Genomic DNA, 25,982 nt, shown 5'->3' with positions numbered 1-25,982 from the left:
TTCTCAATGAAACCCCAAGTACTTTATTTTGTGCTAGCTAATAATAAGGGACGCGGTGGCTCAGTGGGTTAGGACGCTGAGCTTGTCGATCAGAAGGCCGGCAGTTTGGCGGGTCGAATCCTGAGTGCCGCGTAGCAGAGTGAGCGCCTGTTACTCGTCCCAGCTTCTGCCAACCTAGCAGTTCGAAAGCACATAAAAATGCAAGTAGAAAAATAGGGACCACTACCTACGGTGGGAAGGTAACAGCGTTCCGTGCGCCTTTGGCGTCTAGTCATGCCGGCCACATGACCCCTAGAGTCAGAAACGACTAGCACGCATGTGCGGGGGAACCTTTACCTTTACCTTTAATGATAAGGACCTTCCTGCTCTGACCCCAATTAGATCATTATTTCCCTCTTTTGCCTTAACCATTATGATCACCTCAGCCAGCCACAAGGGAAAATACATACTTGAGACAAAAAAATATTTTCCTCTTGATCAGCAGTATGGAAAACGTTCTTCTCAAATGAAGTTTTAAGATTCTGGAATCTAAGGAAGCGTAGATCAAACCAACATTTGAGTTATTTGCTTTGACATAGAGAAAAATATTCATAATAAAAAACCCCACTTGTTTCCATTTTATCATAGTCAAACTTATAGTCACAAGACTGCAGCCCTTCTGGATCAAGGCCAGCTTCTTTAGCAACCTGTTACTATTGTGAGGAAAATAAGTTCTCGGAGGAATGGGAGCATATCAGCAAAAGAGAAACCTGGAAGGTATGTGTGTTAATCAAACAGACACATAGAGGATTTGAAGTGTCACAGAAAATTTTATCAATATTTATATGGCAACCTACTGACCTGTTTTTTTCTTTCTTCAAGATAATAAGTTTTATTTCTTGAAGTTAATAGTAGAAGGGTGGGGAGTAACTTGAGAATTGTATGCATGCTTACATTGTTTATTACTTATGCATCATTTTCTCTCACAAAATTCTTTGGAGGATATTCCACCACTGTGCACAATTAAATATAAATACTGCAGTGAACCTTGATTATTGGCTTTGAGTCCTGCATTTTGATTCCACACTACTAACAGCCCACTAAATATTTCTGGAAATATTTTTCAACAAAGAATAAAGATAATAAGATGCTGCTGATTCCTATCTGCCAAATGGTATTCAGTGGCATCTTGGCTATAAACATTTGAAGGTAACACTTAAGCACTATGGATTATATTAACCAAATAACAGGTTTATCCTTAAAAGTCGTCATCACAGTTTATGGCTGTAAATTCCATACACAATTTGCTTTGATTTAATTATTCTGAGAATCTATGTCAATGAGTGAGCTGAAATTATAAGATTATGAAAATGAAAATTTTCTTAAAGAAAACAAATCACTGGGACTACCATGGCTCACTTACGCCATCATTTATCAACTTTGATTTTCAGATATTATTATTACACCGTACACCTCCTAAGGAATGTAAAATAATGGCGTTTAAAAGTATAATTATAACAATTATTATTACATTGATAATATAATATCTGTTATAATAAAAAGGAAACATACTAACCTCTGCTGCTCATTCTTGTTGTAAGTGCTAAATGTCTCAAAATGCTTCTTTGAAAAATTCTAAAAATAGCCAATGTGAAATACAAATTTGAGTTCATTAGATTTTAAACCTAAATCAAGTATAACTTTACTACAAGCTGTAATATAATGCTACTGTTACCAACTGTAATGATTTCATGCTCTATTTTAATCACTTGCTTAAAAGAATTTCTGCTAAGGCCCATAAATTTTCCGACAGCATGATGAAGTCAGCATTGATTGCCATTTTTATTGAGCAGCTCAGACTTGTAAAAATGTGGGGTGAAGTAAGAGATACAGTGAATCATGGTCATATTCAATCTCAAAGCATGATGTCAATCTTTTTTTTTAAAAAAAAAACCTGACTCTAGACTTGGAAATTTTAATCCAGATATCCATTTAATATACTGAGGCTTTTGAGTTGCACCAAATAAAAAATGGGCCAGAGTTGATAAATGAGGAGTTGACCTTTCTTTTTTTAAAAAAAATAGTGATAACAGTAACAGGCTAGTACTGCTGCTGGAAAGCATTTTGTCTCCTTCCTATTTAGAAGCTGGTCAGTTCCAAGCAGTAGTTGGGGAAATAAAGCTATGGAGCAATTTACCACTGCTGGAATGGTTTACTACAATTACCGTATTTTCCGACGTATAAGACGACTGGGCGTATAAGACGACCCCCTACATTTCCTGTTAAATTATAGGGTTTGGGCTATACTCGCCGTATAAGACTACCCCTCTTCCAACGCACACCAACTAAAAATTAAAAAACATCAGATTTGATTTTAATATGGTAATTTTAATTCAAATGCTTATGACACGCAGGTGCTTAGTAGGAAAACTGTCACTTATAAACATAAGGCTGTTTGTCATCAAACATGTAAACATAAAACAGTGCAAGTGGATTAAACTATAATAATAATAATAATAATAATAATAATAATAATAATAATAATAATAATAATAATAATAATTTGGAGGGGACCTTGGAGGTCATCTAGTCCAACCCCCTGCTAAGGCAGGAAACCCTATACCATTTCAGACAAATGGCTGTCCAGTCTCTTCTTAAAAACTTCCAGTGTTGGAGCATTCACCACTTCTGGAGGCAGGTTGTTCCACTGGTTAATTGTTCTAACTGTCAGGAAGTTCTAGGTTGCTTCTCTCCTTGACTAGTTTCCATCCATTGCTTCTTGTCCTGCTTTCAGGTGCTTTGGAGAATAGCTTGGCTCCCTCTGCTTTTTGGCAGCCCCTGAGATATTGGATCACTGCTATCACCCTTCTCTTCGTTAAACTACACATACCCAATTCCAGCAACCGTTCCCTATTTCCCTAATTCACTTTTTCACTTTTCCTAATTCACTCTAAAACTTTCCCTGCGCAGAGCCTTAAGTAACACCAGCTGCCTGCAATTAGTGCAGGTTTGCATCCCACCAGGCTCAAGGTTGACTCAGCCTTCCATCCTTCCAAGGTAGGTAAAATGAGGACCCAGATTGTTGGGGGCAATAAGCTGACTTTGTAATAATGCTCCTTGGGGTGGGGGGTGAAAGCCCTAATAAACAGGCATATACACAGAATGAAGGCTATTGCTAAGCACATTGATTTGTGCTTTAAATTGTAAGCCACCCTGAGTCTTCGGAGAAGGGCAGGATATAAATGGGATTTTTTTTAAAAAAAAGACCAAATGGGAGATCCGCTCCAGGTTTTCCAGCCAGCCCGCCCAGTTCCTGAGTCAAATGTGTCCTTAGAGCTAAGCCGCTGCTCTGCCTGCTGCCTTCCCCACCTGCCTTTCAAGTTGGGATATACTACAGCTGCTCTTCAACTTTAGAAGGAAAGACGCCCAGACCCCAGCCTGTAAAAAATGACAGACTGCAGCTTCTTCTCCAATTGGTCCCGCTTTCCCTGTGCAGACTAAATGGGAGATCCGCTCCAGGTTTTCCAGCCAGCCCTGTCCCTAAATTTTCAGCACCCGGCGTATAAGACGACCCCTGGCTTTTGAGAAGATTTTCATGGGTTAAAAAGTAGTCTTATATGCCGGAAACTACGGTAGTTGCAAAATTTTGTTTTATAGTTTGTGACATCAAAGCCAGCCTTAGAATGTGACTAGTATGTTTTCCTTTTTTAATACCAATTCAAAGAATATACTTTGCTTTAATATTTTTAAAAATTATTTATTAAAATATGTTTAAGTAATTTAATATTTTTAAAGGAAAATAACATACCGAAAAATCTTTTTCCATCGTTCTCAATATTTGTGAATCTCTTTCAAAACTTTCAAGCTCTTTCAGGAGGCAAGAATGAAGTTTTTCCAGCTGTCTGGTTCTGGAAAAATATAAGCAAAAGTTAAAAATACAACACATATTATAATAACAACATGAAACTCTGGGAATTCATTCTATACAAACCTGTGCTTATGTACATCTCTTCCCATTGTGTTCATATGCTGGTTAGTTGTTTGCAGTGACTGCTTTGCAAAACAGTCGACTTTCTTTGATCGGTTCTAAAAATACAAAGGTTACATCATTATTCCTTTCAAACTGAGCATGGAGTGAAATTTTAAAAAACGTTTTTTGAAAATTGGGAAATCCTGTCATGTCCATGTAACCTAAAAATCTCAAACTATCAATCATCTTGAAAAGTTTTTCTTGTTTAACAATACTATTCAAATATATATCTACATATATAGCTACATATACAAACACAAACATACAAATATACATGCACAAACATAGATGTCTATCATTACCAGAATATGTGAGACAAAGGCAGTATGCACTAAATATATACCTCCAAGAAAGATGTAAATATTCACCTGTATTTTCCTAGCAAATTCCTTATGAAGCTTCTGACAAATCATCTCTACATTTGAACAGTCTGTATCCCAGCCTTCCCCATCAAAAAGAGATGTCTCATTGACAGAAAAAGTAGATAAGTTTTTGGATACTGAAAAAGAATTGTTATTTTAAGATTTAGATGTTATTTAGTCAACTGAATTATCTTTTTAGTTCTAATGTGCTCTACAAGACTTAACACATCTTCTTCAAAGAATATTCCCCTAATATGGCGTAAGCAATTTTCTCATAAGTGTTGGGAATAACGGACAGAAAACCAGGTCACTGCTTCTTTGGACCATTTTATCAAGTTACCAGAGGGCTTTATTCTCTGAGCAGAAAAATAATTACAGCTTCCTATACAAAGGGTAAATACTAATGTTGTTGTTAGTTGCGAAGTCGTGTTTGACCCATCGCAACCCCATGCACAACGTTCCTCCAGGCCTTCCTGTTCTCTTCCATCTTCTGGAGTCATTTAGGCTCACGCCTACTGCTTCAGTGACTCCATCCAGCCACCTCATTCTCTGTCGTCCCCTTCTTCTCTTGCCCTCAACCTTTTCCCAGCATTAGACTCTTCTCCAGTGAGTCCTTCCTTCTCAGTAGGTGGCCAAAGTATTTGAGTTTCAACTTCAGGATCTGGCCTTTTAAACAGCAGTCAGGGTGGATCTGCTCTAGAAATACTAATATAGAGAGGTAATACTATTTTTGAACTGCATGTTGTCAAAAATAAATTCTTGTAAAACCATTACTGATGACTCCTTTATTCAAAGTAACTTCCTGCTATTATTTTTATTTTGAGACAACAGATAATAAAATACAATTTTCTATTAAACTACAAAATTACCCTTTATCGGATATCTGCAAAAAAAAATTCTCATACTCAAAAAGTCTGAAGATTACTGACTCTAGCAAATCCAAAATGAAATCAAAAGAGCTTGTAGATTGGTAGCATGGTCCTCTCAAATTGAAAAGTAACATAAAGTGACATAAATTAACAGCTTTATTATATGCCATGTGTCTTCTGTCATTTCTTGCTCCAATGATTTTTACAGCTTAATTTAAGCTCCAGCTCACCTTTATAAGTGCTATCATCTGCTTTGAATAACTTTCTAGGGAGAAGCTTTATTTTCCTTTCCTCCCTCCTGATTTCTTCTTCATCAGAGTAATTTTCTGTATCTTCCTGATGCAGTCGTTTGAAATTAGGATGCACTGTAGGTCCTTTAATAAGATTATATTTAAACACATGTTATAACAATAGTAACAATGCTGCTTTGCACATTTCATCCTAAAGAGGGTGCCTCCAAATAATGTTCAAACACTTCAGGAAAACTGTCACTTATGTTTTTTTTTTCCCCTTCTTGGTAATGAAAGGTCCACTAAAAACTACAGCGGTAGTATAAGAAGACGTATTTTGGAAGGGAGGTGAATGAGCAATATTATGACAAGAAACGGTCTCCATAGATAATGCAGTAATTAGCAATAATGAGTTAAAGAAAATTGGGGTGTTAAGAATGTCTTTTTGTATTCATTTATTTACTAATCAGATTTATATAATGTCCATCTCACTTTCTAAATGGCTCTGGACAGTTTAAAATTTTAGCAAAAAAGACAGTATTTTAAAATAACTAGACTCCACATTGCCATAAATGCAGAGATTTTCATTCTCTGTATAATCGTAGAAAATCTGAATTTGTAATTTTTATGAAACTATACCAGATTCGTGTACATCAGTAACACATTCTTCATACTGTAATCTTTCTCTGCTTCTGCAAGGTGTAGTTAACTGAGATGGAGATAAAGAAGCCTAAAAATAATGACATATTAATCAACTTAGAGACCTTTTCTCTTTAATAATTTAGATTCTTCTCATATACATCAGAATACATGTATAAGATTTTATCTGACGCTTGGTTTTTAATAATTTGACATTCGTAAAAATATGCCTTTACATTTCAAGGATAAAAAGGAAATCATTCTTTTTAATACAGAACAAAGAAATGGTTATAAAAGACAAGTAGGATGCTTTTCTTTATAAAAGAGCAATTCTGGATTAAACTATTAAACCAGAAACATATTTAAACTGAACTTAAGTTAGTAACAACAACAGAATTATATTAGATAAAACCAATTTATCAAAAAAGGTCAAGATTATCTTGACAATATTATACCTCTCTTCTACTATTCATATTTTCAGATGTATCTTCTATTTCTGTATGAAATGATTTATCTAAAAAGCCCCTTGTAATGCTCATTACTTCATCAGCTTCACAGATGTTATCCTTGGCAATTTCTGAATTTTTATAATTGATAAATGTTTTTTTTCTATTGAAGGGGCTAAGGTTGGACTACAATAAAAACATAGTTAATAGTAGTGAGTATACAGGTATATAAATTTAATAAATAAATATTCTCCAATTTAAAAACAACAGAAATATTTAAGGTTGCAATCCTATCCATTATTTTCAGCATATAAAGTCTTACATTGCAAACCTGAAATTCTAAATACATTCATTCTGCAATTAAGCTTCATTTATTTATTTATTTTAGTATTTATTCTTACGATTGTTCTATATATATATATATATATATATATATATATATATATATATATATATATATATATATATATATATATATATATATATATATATATATATATATATGTTTCAAATGTTAACTCTTTAGATTACGTTGCTAGGCCCCAAACATGGGGCAAATCTTTATTTCCTGTTTTCAGCCTATCTTGAAGGCTATCGAACAGGCAGTAGTCACACCGGACAATTCCTATATTTGTATAAATTACTAACAAAGAATTAAAGGGAAACTGAAATGCATTTCTGACTTATTAGTCGTCATCAGCCAGCCATACCCTTCTGAGATTCGAACCATGGGCTGATTGCATATGAGGCAGTGTTATTTGCCTCTAAGCCACAAGGTCTCTCTCGCTCTGTTAGCTTTTTTTTCTGCAAGGGAAGATATGTTTCAAATGTTAACTCTTTAGATTACCTTGCTAGGCCCCAAACATGGGGCAAATCTTTATTTCCTGTTTTCAGCCTATCTTGAAGGCTATCGAACAGGCAGTAGTCACACCGGACAATTCCTATATTTGTATAAATTACTAACAAAGAATTAAAGGGAAACTGAAATGCATTTCAGTTTCCCTTTAATTCTTTGTTAGTAATTTATACAAATATAGGAATTGTCCGGTGTGACTACTGCCTGTTCGATAGCCTTCAAGATAGGCTGAAAACAGGAAATAAAGATTTGCCCCATGTTTGGGGCCTAGCAAGGTAATCTAAAGAGTTAACATTTGAAACATATCTTCCCTTGCAGAAAAAAAAAAGCTAACAGAGCGAGAGAGACCTTGTGGCTTAGAGGCAAATAACACTGCCTCATATGCAATCAGCCCATGGTTCGAATCTCAGAAGGGTATGGCTGGCTGATGACGACTAATAAGTCAGAAATGCATTTCAGTTTCCCTTTAATTCTTTGTTAGTAATTTATACAAATATAGGAATTGTCCGGTGTGACTACTGCCTGTTCGATAGCCTTCAAGATAGGCTGAAAACAGGAAATAAAGATTTGCCCCATGTTTGGGGCCTAGCAAGGTAATCTAAAGAGTTAACATTTGAAACATATCTTCCCTTGCAGGAAAAAAAAGCTAACAGAGCGAGAGAGACCTTGTGGCTTAGAGGCAAATAACACTGCCTCATATGCAATCAGCCCATGGTTCGAATCTCAGAAGGGTATGGCTGGCTGATGACGACTAATAAGTCAGAAATGCATTTCAGTTTCCCTTTAATTCTTTGTTAGTAATTTATACAAATATAGGAATTGTCCGGTGTGACTACTGCCTGTTCGATAGCCTTCAAGATAGGCTGAAAACAGGAAATAAAGATTTGCCCCATGTTTGGGGCCTAGCAAGGTAATCTAAAGAGTTAACATTTGAAACATATCTTCCCTTGCAGAAAAAAAAAGCTAACAGAGCGAGAGAGACCTTGTGGCTTAGAGGCAAATAACACTGCCTCATATGCAATCAGCCCATGGTTCGAATCTCAGAAGGGTATGGCTGGCTGATGACGACTAATAAGTCAGAAATGCATTTCAGTTTCCCTTTAATTCTTTGTTAGTAATTTATACAAATATAGGAATTGTCCGGTGTGACTACTGCCTGTTCGATAGCCTTCAAGATAGGCTGAAAACAGGAAATAAAGATTTGCCCCATGTTTGGGGCCTAGCAAGGTAATCTAAAGAGTTAACATTTGAAACATATCTTCCCTTGCAGAAAAAAAAGCTAACAGAGCGAGAGAGACCTTGTGGCTTAGAGGCAAATAACACTGCCTCATATGCAATCAGCCCATGGTTCGAATCTCAGAAGGGTATGGCTGGCTGATGACGACTAATAAGTCAGAAATGCATTTCAGTTTCCCTTTAATTCTTTGTTAGTAATTTATACAAATATAGGAATTGTCCGGTGTGACTACTGCCTGTTCGATAGCCTTCAAGATAGGCTGAAAACAGGAAATAAAGATTTGCCCCATGTTTGGGGCCTAGCAAGGTAATCTAAAGAGTTAACATTTGAAACATATCTTCCCTTGCGGAAAAAAAAAGCTAACAGAGCGAGAGAGACCTTGTGGCTTAGAGGCAAATAACACTGCCTCATATGCAATCAGCCCATGGTTCGAATCTCAGAAGGGTATGGCTGGCTGATGACGACTAATAAGTCAGAAATGCATTTCAGTTTCCCTTTAATTCTTTGTTAGTAATTTATACAAATATAGGAATTGTCCGGTGTGACTACTGCCTGTTCGATAGCCTTCAAGATAGGCTGAAAACAGGAAATAAAGATTTGCCCCATGTTTGGGGCCTAGCAAGGTAATCTAAAGAGTTAACATTTGAAACATATCTTCCCTTGCAGAAAAAAAAGCTAACAGAGCGAGAGAGACCTTGTGGCTTAGAGGCAAATAACACTGCCTCATATGCAATCAGCCCATGGTTCGAATCTCAGAAGGGTATGGCTGGCTGATGACGACTAATAAGTCAGAAATGCATTTCAGTTTCCCTTTAATTCTTTGTTAGTAATTTATACAAATATAGGAATTGTCCGGTGTGACTACTGCCTGTTCGATAGCCTTCAAGATAGGCTGAAAACAGGAAATAAAGATTTGCCCCATGTTTGGGGCCTAGCAAGGTAATCTAAAGAGTTAACATTTGAAACATATCTTCCCTTGCAGAAAAAAAAGCTAACAGAGCGAGAGAGACCTTGTGGCTTAGAGGCAAATAACACTGCCTCATATGCAATCAGCCCATGGTTCGAATCTCAGAAGGGTATGGCTGGCTGATGACGACTAATAAGTCAGAAATGCATTTCAGTTTCCCTTTAATTCTTTGTTAGTAATTTATACATATATATATATATATATATATATATATATATATATATATATATATATATATATATGTGTTTGTTAAGCATTCAGAATACACTTGCTTAGTCCCAGACACGGGACAAATCTTATTTCCTGTTTCAGCCTAGCCCAAGGCCATCTACAGGCAGTAGCCACAGCAGTGGCAGCTCATATTTGTGTAAATTTTTTGGCTTGCTAACAAAGAATATCGGTCTCCCTTTATTCTTTGTTAGCAAGCCAAAAGAATTACACACACACACACACACACACACACAAAGATGAACTCCCAATATTATTAATTGCACATTGCAATTCCAATATTCTTAATAATTAAACTAATTATTAAACTATCACCATCCAAGTTATCTGTGAAGAACAGAAGCAGAAATGAAAATGTAGGCTCTGCCAGACTGCATCTAAATTCATGTAAACTTTAGCAAAGATAAAAAATAATCTCAGTGCCTTTATTCTTAATTCCAAGGGAAATTCAGCTGGCTTCTGTACTCTCCTTTTAAAAATTAGCTGAAAACATGCACATTTACTTGACATTTGTAGAATAACAACTGTTCCAGGATCAGAGTGGGGCACCCCACATTACTTGCTAAATAATTTTATATTTTATCCAAAAATAACTTTTAATAATTGTATTTATTCTTTATAAACATTGTTCAGTTTATTTAGTTGTTTTTTATATAAAGGTATTTTTTCTTCTTTTGATTTTTGTAATTTATGAATTTATGATCTCACTTTGGCCAAATTCTAGGTGGACCCCTCTGGGCTATTCTGGGTTTATACTATCAGTGCAGAAGATTGGAAGTTTTAAATTAATACCGAAAAGCAAACAGTGGAAGTGGAAAAACTCATTTTAAAATACGGTAGGTTGTAAATATTTACCAAAGAAAGAGGACTTATCACAGGTGAGAGATCTTCATTTTCAAATACCAGTTTTCTTCCCTTTTCAGAAAGACCCTTCAACAGTTCATTCTCTAAATTTATTTTTCCCATAGTAGAATTTTCTTTAATATTCTCTAAGGATTTCTCCTTGTCAGGTGTTAATTCTTCAAGATAGGATGATAAGGATGACCTTCTCATTGATATGTGCTCTTCAGTAGATTCTTCTGTATGTTTCTCATAACCTTAACAAATTCCATAAACAGACTTCAAAATATTGGCTACAACATATAAAGTGTTATAACATTAAATCAACCTTACAAGTGTATTCTTCTCTTTGGCACAGCCCAGATCAGAAGCTTCTATTTTAGATGTATCATTGAAATCCACCACCACCACCCTTTTTTGTTAAAAATAGTTAATTTCATGAACTAAAGGTTGAAACTGATTGGATCCATCTCTCACCTACCCAACTCCTTTTTTCAAATTTAAGATGTACTGCAATCGATCCTCCAGCTTTAAAAATCATACCAAGGTAGATAAATCATGCCAAGTTATGACTAATCTAAAACAGAAGTGAAATTGCAAATTTGTGCTGGAAAGGGAGCAAACAGACATAGGCACAAATTGCTGTATTCCTTGAAATGCTAAAAACTATGAGCAGTTCAAATGAGGAATCTACATCTGAAAAATAAAACTATAAAGTTGTCTTGTATTGTGCAGTACATTAGTCCCTAAAGCTCAGTACTCTGAAAACAAAAAAAACCTTTCCTACTTTCCAATAAATTTTTCATGAGAAATGAGATGCTGCTGAGCTTTAGTCCTCTACAATAATGTTACAATGCACAATAAATTACAGTATTTTTAGGAAATGTTTCCCACAGTATTTTGCTATGGGCCATGATGTATCTGGGAAAAAAAACACTTCACAATAAAACTCCCTTTTTATAAACCTGTAATCCCTTAATTCAGGGCACAGTCAGGGCAACTGGATGGAGCTGCACATTTAGTGGATGGATACCCCTTCCTGATGTCACGTGGAGTTCACAGATTATTTTTTCTTTGCACCCTAGGAGAGAAACCACTGTCGCTACCTAGGATTGAACTTTCAACCTTCCGATTGGGAGGCGAGTACCTTCACCACTAGGCCACCAGGCCGCTCATCTGAGAGAATACAATGACTTTTCTAAAACACTTAAAATATTTTAATTTTATTAGAAGATAGAAATAGTAAAGGAAATCTAAGAAAAGACAAGATGTGGTTCATATGTTGATTGCATCTGCTTTTCTGGGGCAACCTTGTGTGGCAAGAACATCTTTTAAGTCTACTTTCTAAAACTGGGCATCCTCAGCTCGTTTTTACAGTTTTTCTTGCGACTGAAATGAGCTCAGAAATGATACGTTTTTGTGGGCTATGGAATGATTTGAAGTGCTTCACAAAGGAGTTTGGTGAGAATGTAACATTCCTCCTAGAAGCACTGAAACCAGTGAATCCTTCAGAAGGTTCAGGAAAGTTTCAAAAACTTTCCCCACCTTATCTCCATATGCCTGGGCTTGCATAGCCACTTCACTTGGCCAGCAGTCTCAGCAGAAGTGCCTGTGCATGGCCATGTGGACTATTAGAACATGATAAAGCTTCCAAAGTGCCTCTGAACCTTTCTAAGAATTCAGACATCTCAACTTTTTAAGGGCAGTTGGGTTCCAGCAACACGTCTTTGGGAAGTACTCCTTTAAATATATTTTTTTCAGCCTCAGTACTGAAAAGTGATTAGCAAGCCATTTTATTTTAGATGAAAACTATTAGAAGGTGACTTTTACAGCAGCAAAACAACACTGCTTGAAAATAAGTGTGGATATTTCACTCAAACTGGATTTCACAATGGCACAAAGACTAGCATTAAATTGCCAATATTCAGCTTTGCCTTACCAAAAGTCCATCCAAAACGCATCTGAGGAAAAAAAAAGCACGCTCTTGGAAGCTATATCCAAATAATAATGTGGCTTATGTTTAAGAAGCAAATTGCTATAAGAAAATTTAGACTAAACTAACTCTAAGGTATAAATTAAAATAATATCCTTTCTTAATGCAAATCAGCACTGTTTTCTTTTTTAAAAAATGTGATTCCCAGGTGCATGCATAAGATGTTCTTATTCCTGCACCTGGGAGTCACATTTTTAAAAAAAGAAAAACAGTGTGATTTGCATTAAGTGTATAAAGAAAATATGTACAAGATGTTCTACAGATGGCATATGTCTCCAGAAAAACTAGCTAAAATGTTTAAGGACAGATCTATGAAATGTTGGAAATGTCATCAAATACCAGGCTCTTTCTATCATATGTGGTGGACGTGTGCAGAAGCTAAAACCTATTGGAACATAATCAAATCATGGATAGAAAAGATGATACAACAACATATAGAATTAAGACCAGAAATATTCCTGTTGGGTATTTTACCAGAGAAATATAGCAAAGAGAACACATATTTGATTATTCGTATAACCACTGCAGCTAGGATTGTGTTTGCACAAAACTGGAAGGCACTTGAAAGCTCCTCCAGAAGAGGAGGTGTTCAGGAAAATAACGGAATGTGTGAAAATGAGTAGATTAACAACGATAATTAAAGATAAGACAGAGTCAGAGTATTATGAAATTTGGGGAAAATTTTACAAGTGGGTGAAAAAGAGAATATGCTTAAAAGACAGCTAACACTAATTTAGATGGAAGAAAAATGAGGAGATAAAGATATTATTATACCTAATACAAACATTGAAAATCCAAGGAGAGGAGCTGCTCGGACATCACCCCTGAATTGTATCGGAAGAGGAATGGGAGGGAAGAAAGGAGAGGAGAGAGGGAAGAGAGTAGAGGAGGGGATGGGAAGTAGGAAGGTTAGAGGGAAAGAGAAGTGGGGAGAAACGGGAGGGGAGTGGTGAGGGAAAGAGGAGAGGAGAGGAAGAAGAGAGAAGTAGGAAAGAAAGGAGAAAGGGAGAAAGGAAGTAGAGAAGAGGGAAGAGAGAGAAGGAAGGTGGATACAGTGAAAGGGGAAATGGATGAGCAGCACCCAAACCTACATGTATTTATTTATGTATGGCGATATATTTGTTGACTTGTTTGTGGAAGAAATGGGAAAATAAAATTGAACATAAATAAATAAAATAAATAAATAAAAAGGAAAGGATACTATTTTAGTTTATACTTTGAGGTCAGGCCTATTGGAAATTCATATACATATATAGATAATATAAGTAGTGGTTATCCATAGCTTTATGATTAATTGTAAATATACCTGATTGCATGAGCAGGCTCTTCCCTGCGCTACAGACATTGCTAACTATTGTGATAAGATATATTTATAGTTAAGCATAAGTCAAAGTGTCTGAACATAGTGTTGGAAAAGTATTATAGCAAAATTGCTGGAGTTTACTAAGCTGACCAGATATACCTTATAGTTATCCAAAAATTGTTAACTGGTGAAAAATCTCAAGTACATAAATTTAAGTTAAGACTGTCCTACTAGAGTTAAATGTAACAACAAAACCTAAAGCTTACATCTCATTATCTCAGAGAAAGGTGGACTCCCAGATGAAGGAGATGATGGCAATTCCATTTGTTTTTTTGTCATGTCATCTTTTGCTTTAGTAGATCTTTTTGGCTGATTTATCAATTTTCCTTTGACTGTCTCGCTGGCAATTGTATGTTGTTGTATCTCGGATTGATTAACAGCTCTAGATTTTGCTGTAGTTTTATGTTCTGGCTAGAGATACAAAAACCTATCAGACACAGTTTCACTGCACGCTAATCAAACTGCACATTTTAGAAAGAAGCATAACAGTATTTAAAATGTTATTTTTAAAAATGGAAGCTCAAGGTGGAAACGTGAGTAAAGCTTCTACTGTGCTAAAGTGGTGTTTCTACCCATTTTTTCCCCTTCAGCTTACTTTCCTCCTTGGATGCTTGTAAACCTTGTTTTCATTAGTCTTTTAAGGTACTAAAACTAGTCACAAAGCATTTGTAGACCCATCTTATCCAATAAGATATTTTTTCTTCAAATCATTACCTGTGATCTGTCTCATACTTGTGGATAAAATCAAAACATCAGTCTGTTTGCTTAGTGAATTTGCTTAATTTTATAATATCAAACGAGCTCCTCTCTCTTTTCTTTTGACCAGAATATTTCCAAGGTCTCTCCCATCTCTGTTATTCTATATTCTTTCCTTCACCTGGTGCAGTTTTGTTTCCCACCCTGTTTCTTTTCTCTTATCATGGCAGTTTCCCTTTCTTCATATCTGATCTCCACTCTGATTTGTCTTTTCTATGTCAGCTCCAGCTCCTGTATAACTCGCACCCTGCTTTGTGTTTGGGATAACAGTGGAGTCCATGATCTACATCCAGAATAACACAGTTATGACATGCTGCCTGTGAAACTTCAGCAACAGCATAGCAAGGATACATGTAGTCCTTGACCATCAGTCATTTAGTGACCATTCAAAGTTACAATGAACTCTCCCACCCCCATGTACATACAACCTGGTTGTGAAGTTCTGATAGTTGCCCCCTCCCTTGTGGTCATATGATCACATTTTAGGTGCTCGGCAACCGGCCTGCTTTTACAGCCGTTTGCAGCATCCTGTGTCATCTGACCATGATGTTTGCTGAAAGCTGGTGCTTATTTCCAGTTTTTGTCAAAAAGGCCTCGTGGCAAACAATGATTGATTGTGGTGTTTGCTTAATGACTGTGAATTCACTTAATGACCATGACGATTTGCTTAAGGGCTGCTGCTGCTGCAAAAAAAAAATAGTAGTAAAATTGGCCACATGATGACTTGCTTTACAACCATCGTGACTTATGACCACAATGGGCAAATCATAGGTCAGGGACTAACTGTACTACAGGAATCCTTGCTGCGATCACTTTTTCAGTTAATTGGGGGCTTTTTCTCCCCTCATTGCAGGAATTGACAACAGCTCACACCATCCTATGTTTACAAGTCTCCTCCCAGGAAATCATAAAATTGCTCCCTTTAATATTTAAGGTCAGAGAATTCCCTGTATTTTCCAAGAATTATGCTGCTTAAATTGAATTCATATAAAGATGTTGGGTTTTGATAACATTTTAAATGGCATTGTAATTGAACTTATTAAAAGTAGCTGAGATAATGGTTTTATAAAACCATATATTGTTTTAAAAAATATTTAAAATTTATGTAAAACTTTTTTTTCTTTGAATTAAGGGTACAGTTGTTCCTCTTTGTTAAATACTATTCCATTCTTTTGAAAATCATATTCTAGGTAAAACAGAAACAGATAGAATGACTCCCCAAAATACTAATTCCAGGAACATATGCTTTTAGTAAAGGTACAATAAAATGCAAAGCTTACATATTCATTTGAAGTGTTCTTCTTATTCAAATATTCAGAAATTTCCTCTTCACTCTCTATCTCTGAACTTGAGAGTTCTTTGTGATATTTTTTGGCTACTGCTGTTTTTCTGAGTTTTTTTGATCTAGTCAGTAGTATTCTTTCCCCATCATCGTTATCATTCTGGTTTTTAGAAATAGGCTCTTAAAAAAATACTTTGCACACTGTGTTAATATTAAAGTTAGATGTTTTCCTAATTGTTCAGCATGTCTTATAGCTATTTACTATTTATTTATTTATTTATTTATAAATAAAATAAATCTCAATAAATAAATTTACAAAGTAAAATTCAGTACAGAGATCAGCTTCAGAGACTCTGTGTCAGAATTCCTTATCTGGATCTCTCTAGTGACATAATACTGTTATTATTACATCTCAACTAGACAAGCTGGCAGGAGAATTAGGAACACTATAGAGGATGGTAGTTCAGAAAAGGCCATGTTAAGTACACTGGATGATCACATCTTGTTGGGAAATTTCATTGTCTTAATTCACCCCAAGAGGGGACAAACCGGTCAAAAAAGGATTGTCAGCTAAGTATAACTTTATAAGAAATACAATCATCCGTACAAGCTAAATACAATAGGCTTCAAAATATTAACATATCACATTGAAAAACAAAAGGACAATTCATCAGGGCAAGAATAGCAGAGTAGAAAGAATGTTAGTTATTTTTCTTATGCTCAGGATAAAAGAATATTTTTCTTGACCACAAACTTTCCTCATTGAGTAGCAGATTGAACAGACTATCTTAAAAAATAATCTGATCATTTAATTCTATCTGTGTGCAAAACAGACAGTTTCAATGCTTGTAAAAAAGAATAATTGAAAGAGTTACCTTATTACTTCTGCTTTTTTGGGGTGGAGATATTTCCCTCATCCCTGGTGATACAGAGAATTTATCTAAAAATTCAACATTAATGACAAAACAACCCAAAGATTAATTATATCCTACTACAATGATCAAAATTTTTAGCATTCAATTTTCACTGTTTCTGATCATTTTAATAAAGAAATTACCAAGGTATTTTAAACATGAGTTTAGAATTACACAATCAATCCACAATTAAACAAAGATGTTTAAACTGAAAAATGGGGACAGTAGTTAATTAATACAGAACATTCCTGTCCCCGGCAATCTAGAAATTATAGGGTTATCAGTGCATGTAACATAGAGATGTATGTGGACAACAATATCAACCTTGCTGTCAAGCAAAATCAAGCTTTTAATAGTGAGTGCCACACCAAGTGCACTAATCAAACAGCTGGTAAGAAAATAGGGGAACTCAGGCACCACGCAGATTATGTGGAAAGTAAACACAGGGTCAGTCATAAAGGACTCAAATGCTTATATACCAACATACAGAGTATTTATTTTATTTTATTTTAATTTTTATTTCATTTATATCCCGCCCTTCTCCGAAGACTCAGGGCGGCTTACAAGCTTAGCAATAGCCTTCATTCTATGTATATGCCTGCTTATTAGGGCTTTCACACACACACCCAAGCGGCATTATTACAAAGTCAGCTTGATTGCCCATAACAATCTGGGTCCTCATTTTACCTAACTCGGAAGGATGGAAGGCTGAGTCAACCTTGAGCCTGGTGGGATGCGAACCTGCACTAATTGCAGGCAGCTGGTGTTACTTAAGGAGGCATTAGCCCACTGCTCCACCAAGGCTCATTTTATTTGCAATAAACAGGTTGAACTAGAAATTCAGGTAAATGAGGGTAGATATGATATTGTTGCCATTACAGAAACTTGGTGAGATGAAATCCACAAATGGAACAAACAGCTAGAGGGATTTAAATTATTTAAAAGAAACACACCAAATAAAAGAGGAAGTGGAGTTGCTCTCTCTATAAGAAATAACTGCATCTCTACAGAAACACAGCATAACAATGATGAAAACTGTCTCGAATGAATTTGGGTCAATATAAAAGGGGGGGAAATGACATTGTCATAGGTGTATACTATAGGCCACCCAACCAAACAGAGGAAATAGATGAACTTTTTGCTAGTCAGCTAGCAAAGGTATGTAGGAAGCACATGACAATAATAATGGGGGACTTAATTACCCTGACATCAACTGGGAGACAAACTCTGCACCAAGTGGAAGATCAAACAGATTCCTGACAAACCTAGCAGACAACTTTGTCTGCCAAAAAGTAGAGAAGGGAACTAGGGGATCAGCCATATTGGACCTAATTCTCACTAAGAGATGGAATGATAGAAGGTGTTGAAGCCACAGTAACCTTGGGGGGAGTGATAATGCAATATTGGAATTCAACATTATACAAGCACAAGCAATAAAACACAGTCAAACCAGCGTCTTGGACTTTAAGAGAGCTAATTTCAATAAACGTAGAGCTTGGGAAGGATTCCATGGATGAGAATCCTCAAGGGGAAAATAGCTCAGGAAGCTTGGGAAATTTTGAAAAGTGAGATAATAAAAGCCCAGTCTAGCATAATACCAACGAAGAAGAAAAATAACAGCTCTCAAAAGAAACCAGCATGGCTGCATAAAGAACTCTCTGATAAATTGAAAGACAAAACAGGCAAGAATAAAAAGTGAAAAGAGGGGCACATAACTACAGCAGAATATCAGCAAATAGCCCGAGCCTGCAAAGATGAAGTAAGAAAAGGTAAGGTTCAAAATGAACTAAGGCTTGTGACAAAAGAAAAAAAATAACAAAAAAGCTTCTTTCAACATGTAAAAAAACAAGAAAAAGTTAAGGAAATGATTGGTCCATTAATGGGAGAAAGTGGCAAGAAGGTGACAAGCAACAGGGAGAAAGCAGAACTACTTAACTCGTTTTTTGCATCCATCTTTACACAAAGGGAAAAAACAGTCCAACCTATCAAAAACAGTACTGTAAAAAACAGATTAGAAACAAAAGTTAAGATAGGCAAGAAAATGGACGAGTTTAAATCTCCAGGACGAGATGGACTACACCCCAAGGTTCTGAAGGAACTGGCAGATGTGATCTCAGAACCATCGAACTATATCTTTCAAAGATCCTGGAGCACTAGGGAACTACCAGAGGATTGGAAAAGAGCTGATGTAGTTCCCATCTTCAAAAAAGCGGAAAAATGGATGTAGGAAACTACAGACCTAGCAGCCTGACATCAATACCTGGGAAGATTCTGGAAAAGATAATCAAGCAAAAAATCAGCGAACATCTAGAGGCAAAGAAAGTCATTACCAAAAGCCAACATGGGTTTGTCAAAAACAAATCATGCCAGAAAAATCTTATTGATTCTTTGACCAAGTGACAAAATCAGTGGACCAGGGGAATGCTGTGGATATAATTTACTTGGACTTCAGTAAGGTATTTGATAAAGTAGACAACAACCTACTACTTGATAAGATAGAAAAATGTGGGTTAGATAGCATCACCACCAGATGGATTCGTAGCTGGCTGACAGGCCATACTCAGCGTGTGGTCTTCAACGGAACTGCATCTACATGAAAGGAAGTGTGTAGTGGGGTGCCCCAGGGCTCGGTTCTGGGCCCAGAGCTCTTCAACATCTTCATCAATGATTTGGATGAGGGGATCAAATCTGCAGACAACACCAAGCTGGCTGGAATTGCCAACACTCCAGAAGATAGGCTTAAGATACAGAAGGATCTTGACAGAGTTGAACATTGGGCGCTATCTAACAAAATGATATTCAATGGTGAAAAAAGTAAGGTTCTACATTTAGGCAAGAAATGCACAGGTATAGTATAGGTGGTACCTTGCTCAATAGTAGTAACTGTGAGAAGGATCTCAGATTCCTAGTGGACAATCACTTAAATATGAGCCAGCAGTGTGCTGCAGCTGCCAAAAAAGCCAACAAAGTGCTTGGCTGCATTAAGAGAAGGATAGAATCAAGATCACATGAAGTGTTAATACCACTTTGCAATGCCTTGGTAAGGCCACACTTGGAATACTGCATCCAGTTTTGGTCACCAAGATGTAAAAAGGATGTAGAGACTCTAGAAAGAGTACAGAGAAGAGCAACAAAGGGGACTGGGGGCTAAAACATATAAGGAACAGTTGCTGGAATTGGGTGTCTAGTTTAATGAAGAGAAGGTTGAGAGGTGACATGATACCCGTGTTCCAATATCTCAGGTGTTGCCACAAAGAAGAGGGAGTCAAGCTATTCTCCAAAGCACCTGAAGGCAAAACAAGAAGCAATGGATGGAAACTAACCAAAGAGAGAACTAAGGAGAAATTTTCTGACAGTTAGAACAATTAATTAGTGGAACAACCTGCCTCCAGAAGCTATGAATGCTCCAACACTGGAAATTTTTAAGAAGAGACTGGACAGCCATTTATCTGAAATGGCATAGGGTTTCCTACCTGAGCAGGGGGTTGAACTAGATGACCTCCAAGGTCCCTTTCAACATCATCATCATCATCATTATTATTGAATAATTGGAAGGCTACTAGCATAAGACATTAATTTTATTTATTGTTTGTATGTAGAAAGATATAAATTGAAAGAATGAATAAGTAAATAAAATAAAATAAAATAAAATAATAAAATAAAATAAAATAAAATAAAATAAAATAAAAATAGATTTGAAGAATGACTTCTATCCAGTTATAACTACTCAGCCCACCAGAGCAGGAAGGCAGGATAAGATGTGGGTTCCATCTGGGGAGAAAGGAGAATTATGTATGTTCACCCAGGAGGTACTTATAAAGTAATGAAGAGGGGATAAAAATATATTAAACAAATCTAAAAATAAATTAAGGGAGTATACCTGATGGGACCAAGAAGAAGGGCCTCCTCTGTAGTGACTCCTTCCCTTTGGAACATCATTTCCTCAAAAATAAGATTGCCCTCACTCTTTGTTATTTTTCTGGAAGTCAGTGCCAAGCGGGGGTGGGGTATCTGGGTTTTTTATAGTCTTAATTTGTAATGTTGTACACCGCCTGGTGTCACTGTGAGTTGTATAAATCTATTTAATATTTATTTTATTCGATTTGCATGCCGCCCATCTTGCCTAGGGGTGACTTTGGGCCACATTAGAGATTTAGAGATAGATAGATAGATAGATAGATAGATAGATAGATAGATAGATAGATAGATAGATAGATAGATAATGGATGGATGGATGGATAGATAAATAGATAAACCCTTTATTAAAATTGATCTCAGACTGAAGTCTACTTTCATTTTCTTGTAGATACAAGACTCTCTAGAATTATTAGACAATCTCTAATATGGGATCAAGATATGGGATGGGGTGGGAATGGTGAGCAAGAAGAATATGCCCCTAGAAAAAAGTCAAGCAATTCTGTACAGCAGCCTAAGCTGCTTGTCTCCTGTGCTGCTCTTAAACTAACCAGAAATTCCAGTCCAGATTACAGTGATTTGGCAACAGTGCCAAATAGTACTCAGTGTGGACTATGGCCACCTCAGTATTTGACTGCTTGCTTCCCTGCTTCTTGTCCTTCACATACCTAACTTTTTCCTGTCGCTCAGATAAAAAACTGCAGAAATGTTGATTATCAATGCTGAAGCAATGAATAGTATAAATGAGGCCATGCCACACTTCTGTATTTTCCTAGGGTAGGGAGTTTGAAAGATTTTCTTATTTAAAATAAATTAAAGCTTAAAAGTTTCCTTGATTTTGTGCGAATGTGTGTTCTTCCTGTGGCAAAAAGGAGGGCAGGCATTTTGGTGACTGTGGCTGAAGGGGAAGCTGGAAGCTGCAAAAAGTTGCTCAAGGCCAGCATGCAATCTTGGAGCCTCAAATTTCTAACTGTGCCTTCAGAACAAGCACTGGAGCTGGAGAAAAAAATATTTCCATATTTTCTCAATGACATCAAATTATTTATTTGTTGGTAAATAAAATAACAAGAGGCAAAAATCAAGGGACATGTAAAAATATACTTAAGGTAAAATATTTTAAAATATTTTAGTGTTTTCTTATTGGAATGTAGTGTGCTAGAATGTATATGCAAAATGTGCTATACTCAGAAGCAAAGGTGTAGCCTCAGTACAGGAGTAGGGATGTTTTGGGTCGTATATAGTACATACATATCTCTAGTTCTGTCCGTCTGCAGTAGTAGTGGAAGAACAAATAACAAAGTAGTATAAAAAAAAGTTTGCAAAAGGATTAGGAAGTATAGAAGATTTTTTAAAATTTGAAAATTTAAAAAAGCTATATTTTGAAAGTACTTTTATGCTTCTAGGGAAAATGAAACATGTATTCTGATTAGTAATGGCAAGAAGAAATAAAATATCCAACTCCAGAAATTAATCAGAGCTGCTTTGTTCACAATAAACTAAAAATCCAAGAGACAACTAAAACTTGCATCTTTCTCTGTGTGTACTACAAATAAATAATTTAAGGCCAATCCTCATTGTGAATACCACTAAACTCAGCAGAGCTTACTTCTGAATATGTATTTAGCAGGCAAATATAAAGCTTTTAATTTTAATTAAAAATCCAACCAGAAATGGATAATTGTAGGGAAATAACAATGTTTGACCAATACCAAAAGCTAGTATTGTCAATTGTGTATGAGTGTATTGTGTAAGGATGAATACTAGGTTGGATTGTGTTCTGCCTAGCAAACCTTCTGCTGGGAAACTTGAGGGAGCATCCCTACCCAGATTCTGGAATACATTTAAATACCAATATTTGAATTGACCTGAAGAGAACTGCATTTTAATTACAGAAAAATAATCTGATTTATAGACTTTGTAATAAATATACATCTTGCCTGGTTCCAGAGTTTTGGGCTTGCTTGGTTTTCTGGCTCTGCTGTAGTTTATAACCTGAGGTTTCGGTTTTCTATTTGATTCTCTTAACCAGCTAATATCTGTCTTCGTATCATCACCTCTATATTCGGTGTCTGTGTCACTAAAAAGATGCTTGTAATTTCTATTTGTCCTGCCCTATAGAACAAAATAAATCATTTTCTTTGAAAAATATGTATGTTTTGGTTTAAAAGAACTTCTGATTAGACGTGGCAAGGAAACACAAGGCCGTTTTATCTACTAATATATTTTAGAAGCAATTACTGTTTAGTTGAATGGTCTATTAAAATATTTTAACCTATCCCATACCATGCGTATAAATAAAAATCTAGATCTTAATCTGCCAAATTCGAGTTGATGTATTTTCTCAAAAGTCAAAGATACAAGTTCTTCAAAGACTTAAATAACTTCATTAGCATATTCTACTTGGAAACCAATGCAATCCTGTAAAACCAGTATTAAGATCTTATTAAAGCACAATTCTACTAATTTAATTAACTGATTTGTCTAGTTGCTCTCAAGGAAATTTAACACAGCACATCCCTGATATATAGTATTTTAAATTAAAGCAAGTAAGATTAAACTAATTTTAAAATAAATAAATAAACATTTCACATTGTAAAACACCACTTTCCTGCATAGCTGTCCATCTAGCAACAGCAACATATGATATAGCATTAAAAACACAATCCAATCAAGCTATAATAATAAATATACATAATAGTAGCCAAGGAGAACTATTACTATAAACATCCTTGTATTTACAAAATACAACTTTTACTCAAATTATGTCCCTTTTAAAAAAATACCTTCCCTTCCTGCTTCTTTTGGGTTATACTTTTTGTTTCATTTTTCTGAGTCCTAAAACAAATAAAAAATAACTTATTTTAGTAATTAGAATGGAAATAAATACTTCATTTGCGTTATTTTTTTTGTTTACTTGCATATGTGGAAAACAACCTCTTTCCATTGGTAAAGCACCTACCACATATCTTCTAGAGATTTTTGTTCCTCTATCATGCCAATATAAAATATGTATTTAAAATCTTGCAATCATCTAATTTTATTTTAATAGTTCATATTTACAAGTTTTTCTGCTGATAGAAGGCACACTTACATTTTCTTTGGGAGTTCACGAGTAGCTTCTAAACCAATAAGATGTAATTCCTGGACCTAAATAAATAGCACAAGCATTACAGTTCCATTTGTCGCTGATTTTTCTGCCTATTTGTAAATATTTCTGTCAAGTAAACAATCATTCTTCCCATTTTTTTCCAATGAAAATGGTATACATTTTTATAATTGTATATTTGTAATTTTTATGAAGACTATTTTACAAAAGATATTTAATTGGTACTTATTTAAAATGACCTTAATATCACATATGGCTTTAAAATCTTTATTTTTTTTACAAATACCATTTGTCTTTATTACTGTACGAGCAGGACAATGCATAAGGTTTTAATACTGATTACGTTCTCAAAATAAATGTATTTTAGTGTGTCAGTAATTTCTAATGGTGGGATACAAGAAAATATCCTAAACTTAGAATGCAAGATCAGCAAAGGCATTACAAGCAGTCCTGGACTTATAACTACAATTGGGACCAGAATTCCTATTGCAAAGCAAGGCACTTGTTAAAGTGAGTCATGCTCATTTTTATATTTTTTGCCATGGATCCTTAGGGAGTCACGGCAGTTGTTAAGTGAATTATGTAGTTGTTAAGCAAAACCAGCTTCCCCCATTGAGTTTGTCTTTTGGAAGCTGGCTGAGAAGGTTGCAAGTGGTGATTATGTGACTCCAGGAGGCTGCAACTGTTGTAAATACATGCCAGTTGACAAGTGCCTAAATTCTGATCATATGACCGTAGAGATGGTGTGAGAGTCATAAGTGCAAGGAGACAAGTTGTAAGTCAGTTTTTTCAGTGTTGTAACTTTGAACTGGCGCTAAATGAATAAATGATAGTAAATTAAGGACCAATGATAAATTAAGGACTATCTGTACAGAAGATCTAGCCCAGACATGTCAAACTCGCGATGTCACGTAATGTCGTGCAACATATTGGGACGGTTTTGCCATTGCCGGCAATGGGGTGGGCATGGCTTCCGGATGACATGTCCGGCCCGTGGGGCGGCAGTTTGACACCCCTGATCTAGCCCAATGTCCTGCTCAGGGCTCCAGCATTCTGAACAAATGGCTTTTGAAAAAAAATGTTTCTTTAAACCTTGATAAGATGTGTGGATTTCAACTCTGCTGTGCTAGCTGGGGAATTCTGGATGTTGAGGTCCACACATCTTAAAAGTTATCAAGGTTGAGAAACACTTATCCAGCCTCTCCAGTAAAGATGAGTTTACTGAATGTTGATTTGCAAATCTGTAAGCTTGTGTTCTTAGCTTGCATACAACAGCATGAAGATGCTCAGGCAAAACTGGACTTGGCTAAGCTTGTGATAACATTGACCAAAACTAACCAGAAATATCCTTATTATTACTAAGGAAGACTGCGTATGACATGGAGATGACTAATTCTAGTAACTTTGTCTATTCTCTTCTTCTTTTTTATTAAGAAATACCAGTAGTACAGTTGGGTAGCTACAGCAGAATACAATTTTAACATAAGCCAAACAGAAGGTTGAAACTGCTATAGAATCAAATTATATTTTGGAATGAATTAATAACATAAATTCCAAATAATGAGAAGTCATGTTGTTGACGAATTGTTAAGAATATAATTATTAACATATTGGTATATACTATAATTTTCTTACTCCAAGCTTTATTGTAGGTTCATCAAATCCACTTAGATTAAAGTCATAGACATCATCCCTATCAAAAGAGATAAAACTTTGTTTAGTGTTTTATCTTTTCATCTCTCAAATGGCTAGATTTGTATTAGATTACTGTTTACTTACACATGTTGTTCATTAGTATTGTTATGTACTGTAGTTTTGAAATTTCCAGTCCTTCTATTCTGTCTTTTTTTCTAGGCATAAAAGAATAATTATACAAGCAGATTTATAACACACCAATACTACCCATTTTTCAAATTTAATGAAATGAATAAATAAGAGTATTCATTAAATAGATACAGTATATCCTGTCC

The 25,982-nt window shown here is 35.6% G+C and overlaps 2 protein-coding genes across 2 annotated transcripts in view; one reads left to right on the top strand and one right to left on the bottom strand.

The window, feature by feature from the left end:
- Positions 1–25,982, top strand: part of TUBB1 (tubulin beta 1 class VI) — a 917,325-nt gene that overhangs the window by 653,864 nt on the left and 237,479 nt on the right. The window lies entirely within an intron of this gene.
- SYCP2 (synaptonemal complex protein 2) overlaps positions 1–25,982 on the bottom strand; it is a gene marked incomplete at both ends in the record, with an annotated part of 52,457 nt that overhangs the window by 1,636 nt on the left and 24,839 nt on the right. The window contains 16 exons of the mRNA XM_083358122.1: positions 450–528; positions 1,556–1,614; positions 3,788–3,887; positions 3,971–4,065; positions 4,378–4,508; positions 5,471–5,614; positions 6,110–6,200; positions 6,565–6,741; positions 10,699–10,940; positions 14,246–14,450; positions 15,338–15,478; positions 16,076–16,257; positions 22,844–23,013; positions 23,998–24,053; positions 25,648–25,705; positions 25,792–25,862. Of these exons, the coding sequence (XP_083214248.1) occupies positions 450–528; positions 1,556–1,614; positions 3,788–3,887; positions 3,971–4,065; positions 4,378–4,508; positions 5,471–5,614; positions 6,110–6,200; positions 6,565–6,741; positions 10,699–10,940; positions 14,246–14,450; positions 15,338–15,478; positions 16,076–16,257; positions 22,844–23,013; positions 23,998–24,053; positions 25,648–25,705; positions 25,792–25,862 (2,001 nt within the window). The remainder of the gene's footprint in view (positions 1–449; positions 529–1,555; positions 1,615–3,787; positions 3,888–3,970; positions 4,066–4,377; positions 4,509–5,470; positions 5,615–6,109; positions 6,201–6,564; positions 6,742–10,698; positions 10,941–14,245; positions 14,451–15,337; positions 15,479–16,075; positions 16,258–22,843; positions 23,014–23,997; positions 24,054–25,647; positions 25,706–25,791; positions 25,863–25,982) is intronic.

The sequence above is a fragment of the Vipera ursinii genome, assembly GCF_947247035.1.
Source record: "Vipera ursinii genome assembly, chromosome: 3".
Taxonomy (NCBI): domain Eukaryota; kingdom Metazoa; phylum Chordata; class Lepidosauria; order Squamata; family Viperidae; genus Vipera; species Vipera ursinii.
This window is presented reverse-complemented; position numbering and strand designations above follow the sequence as displayed.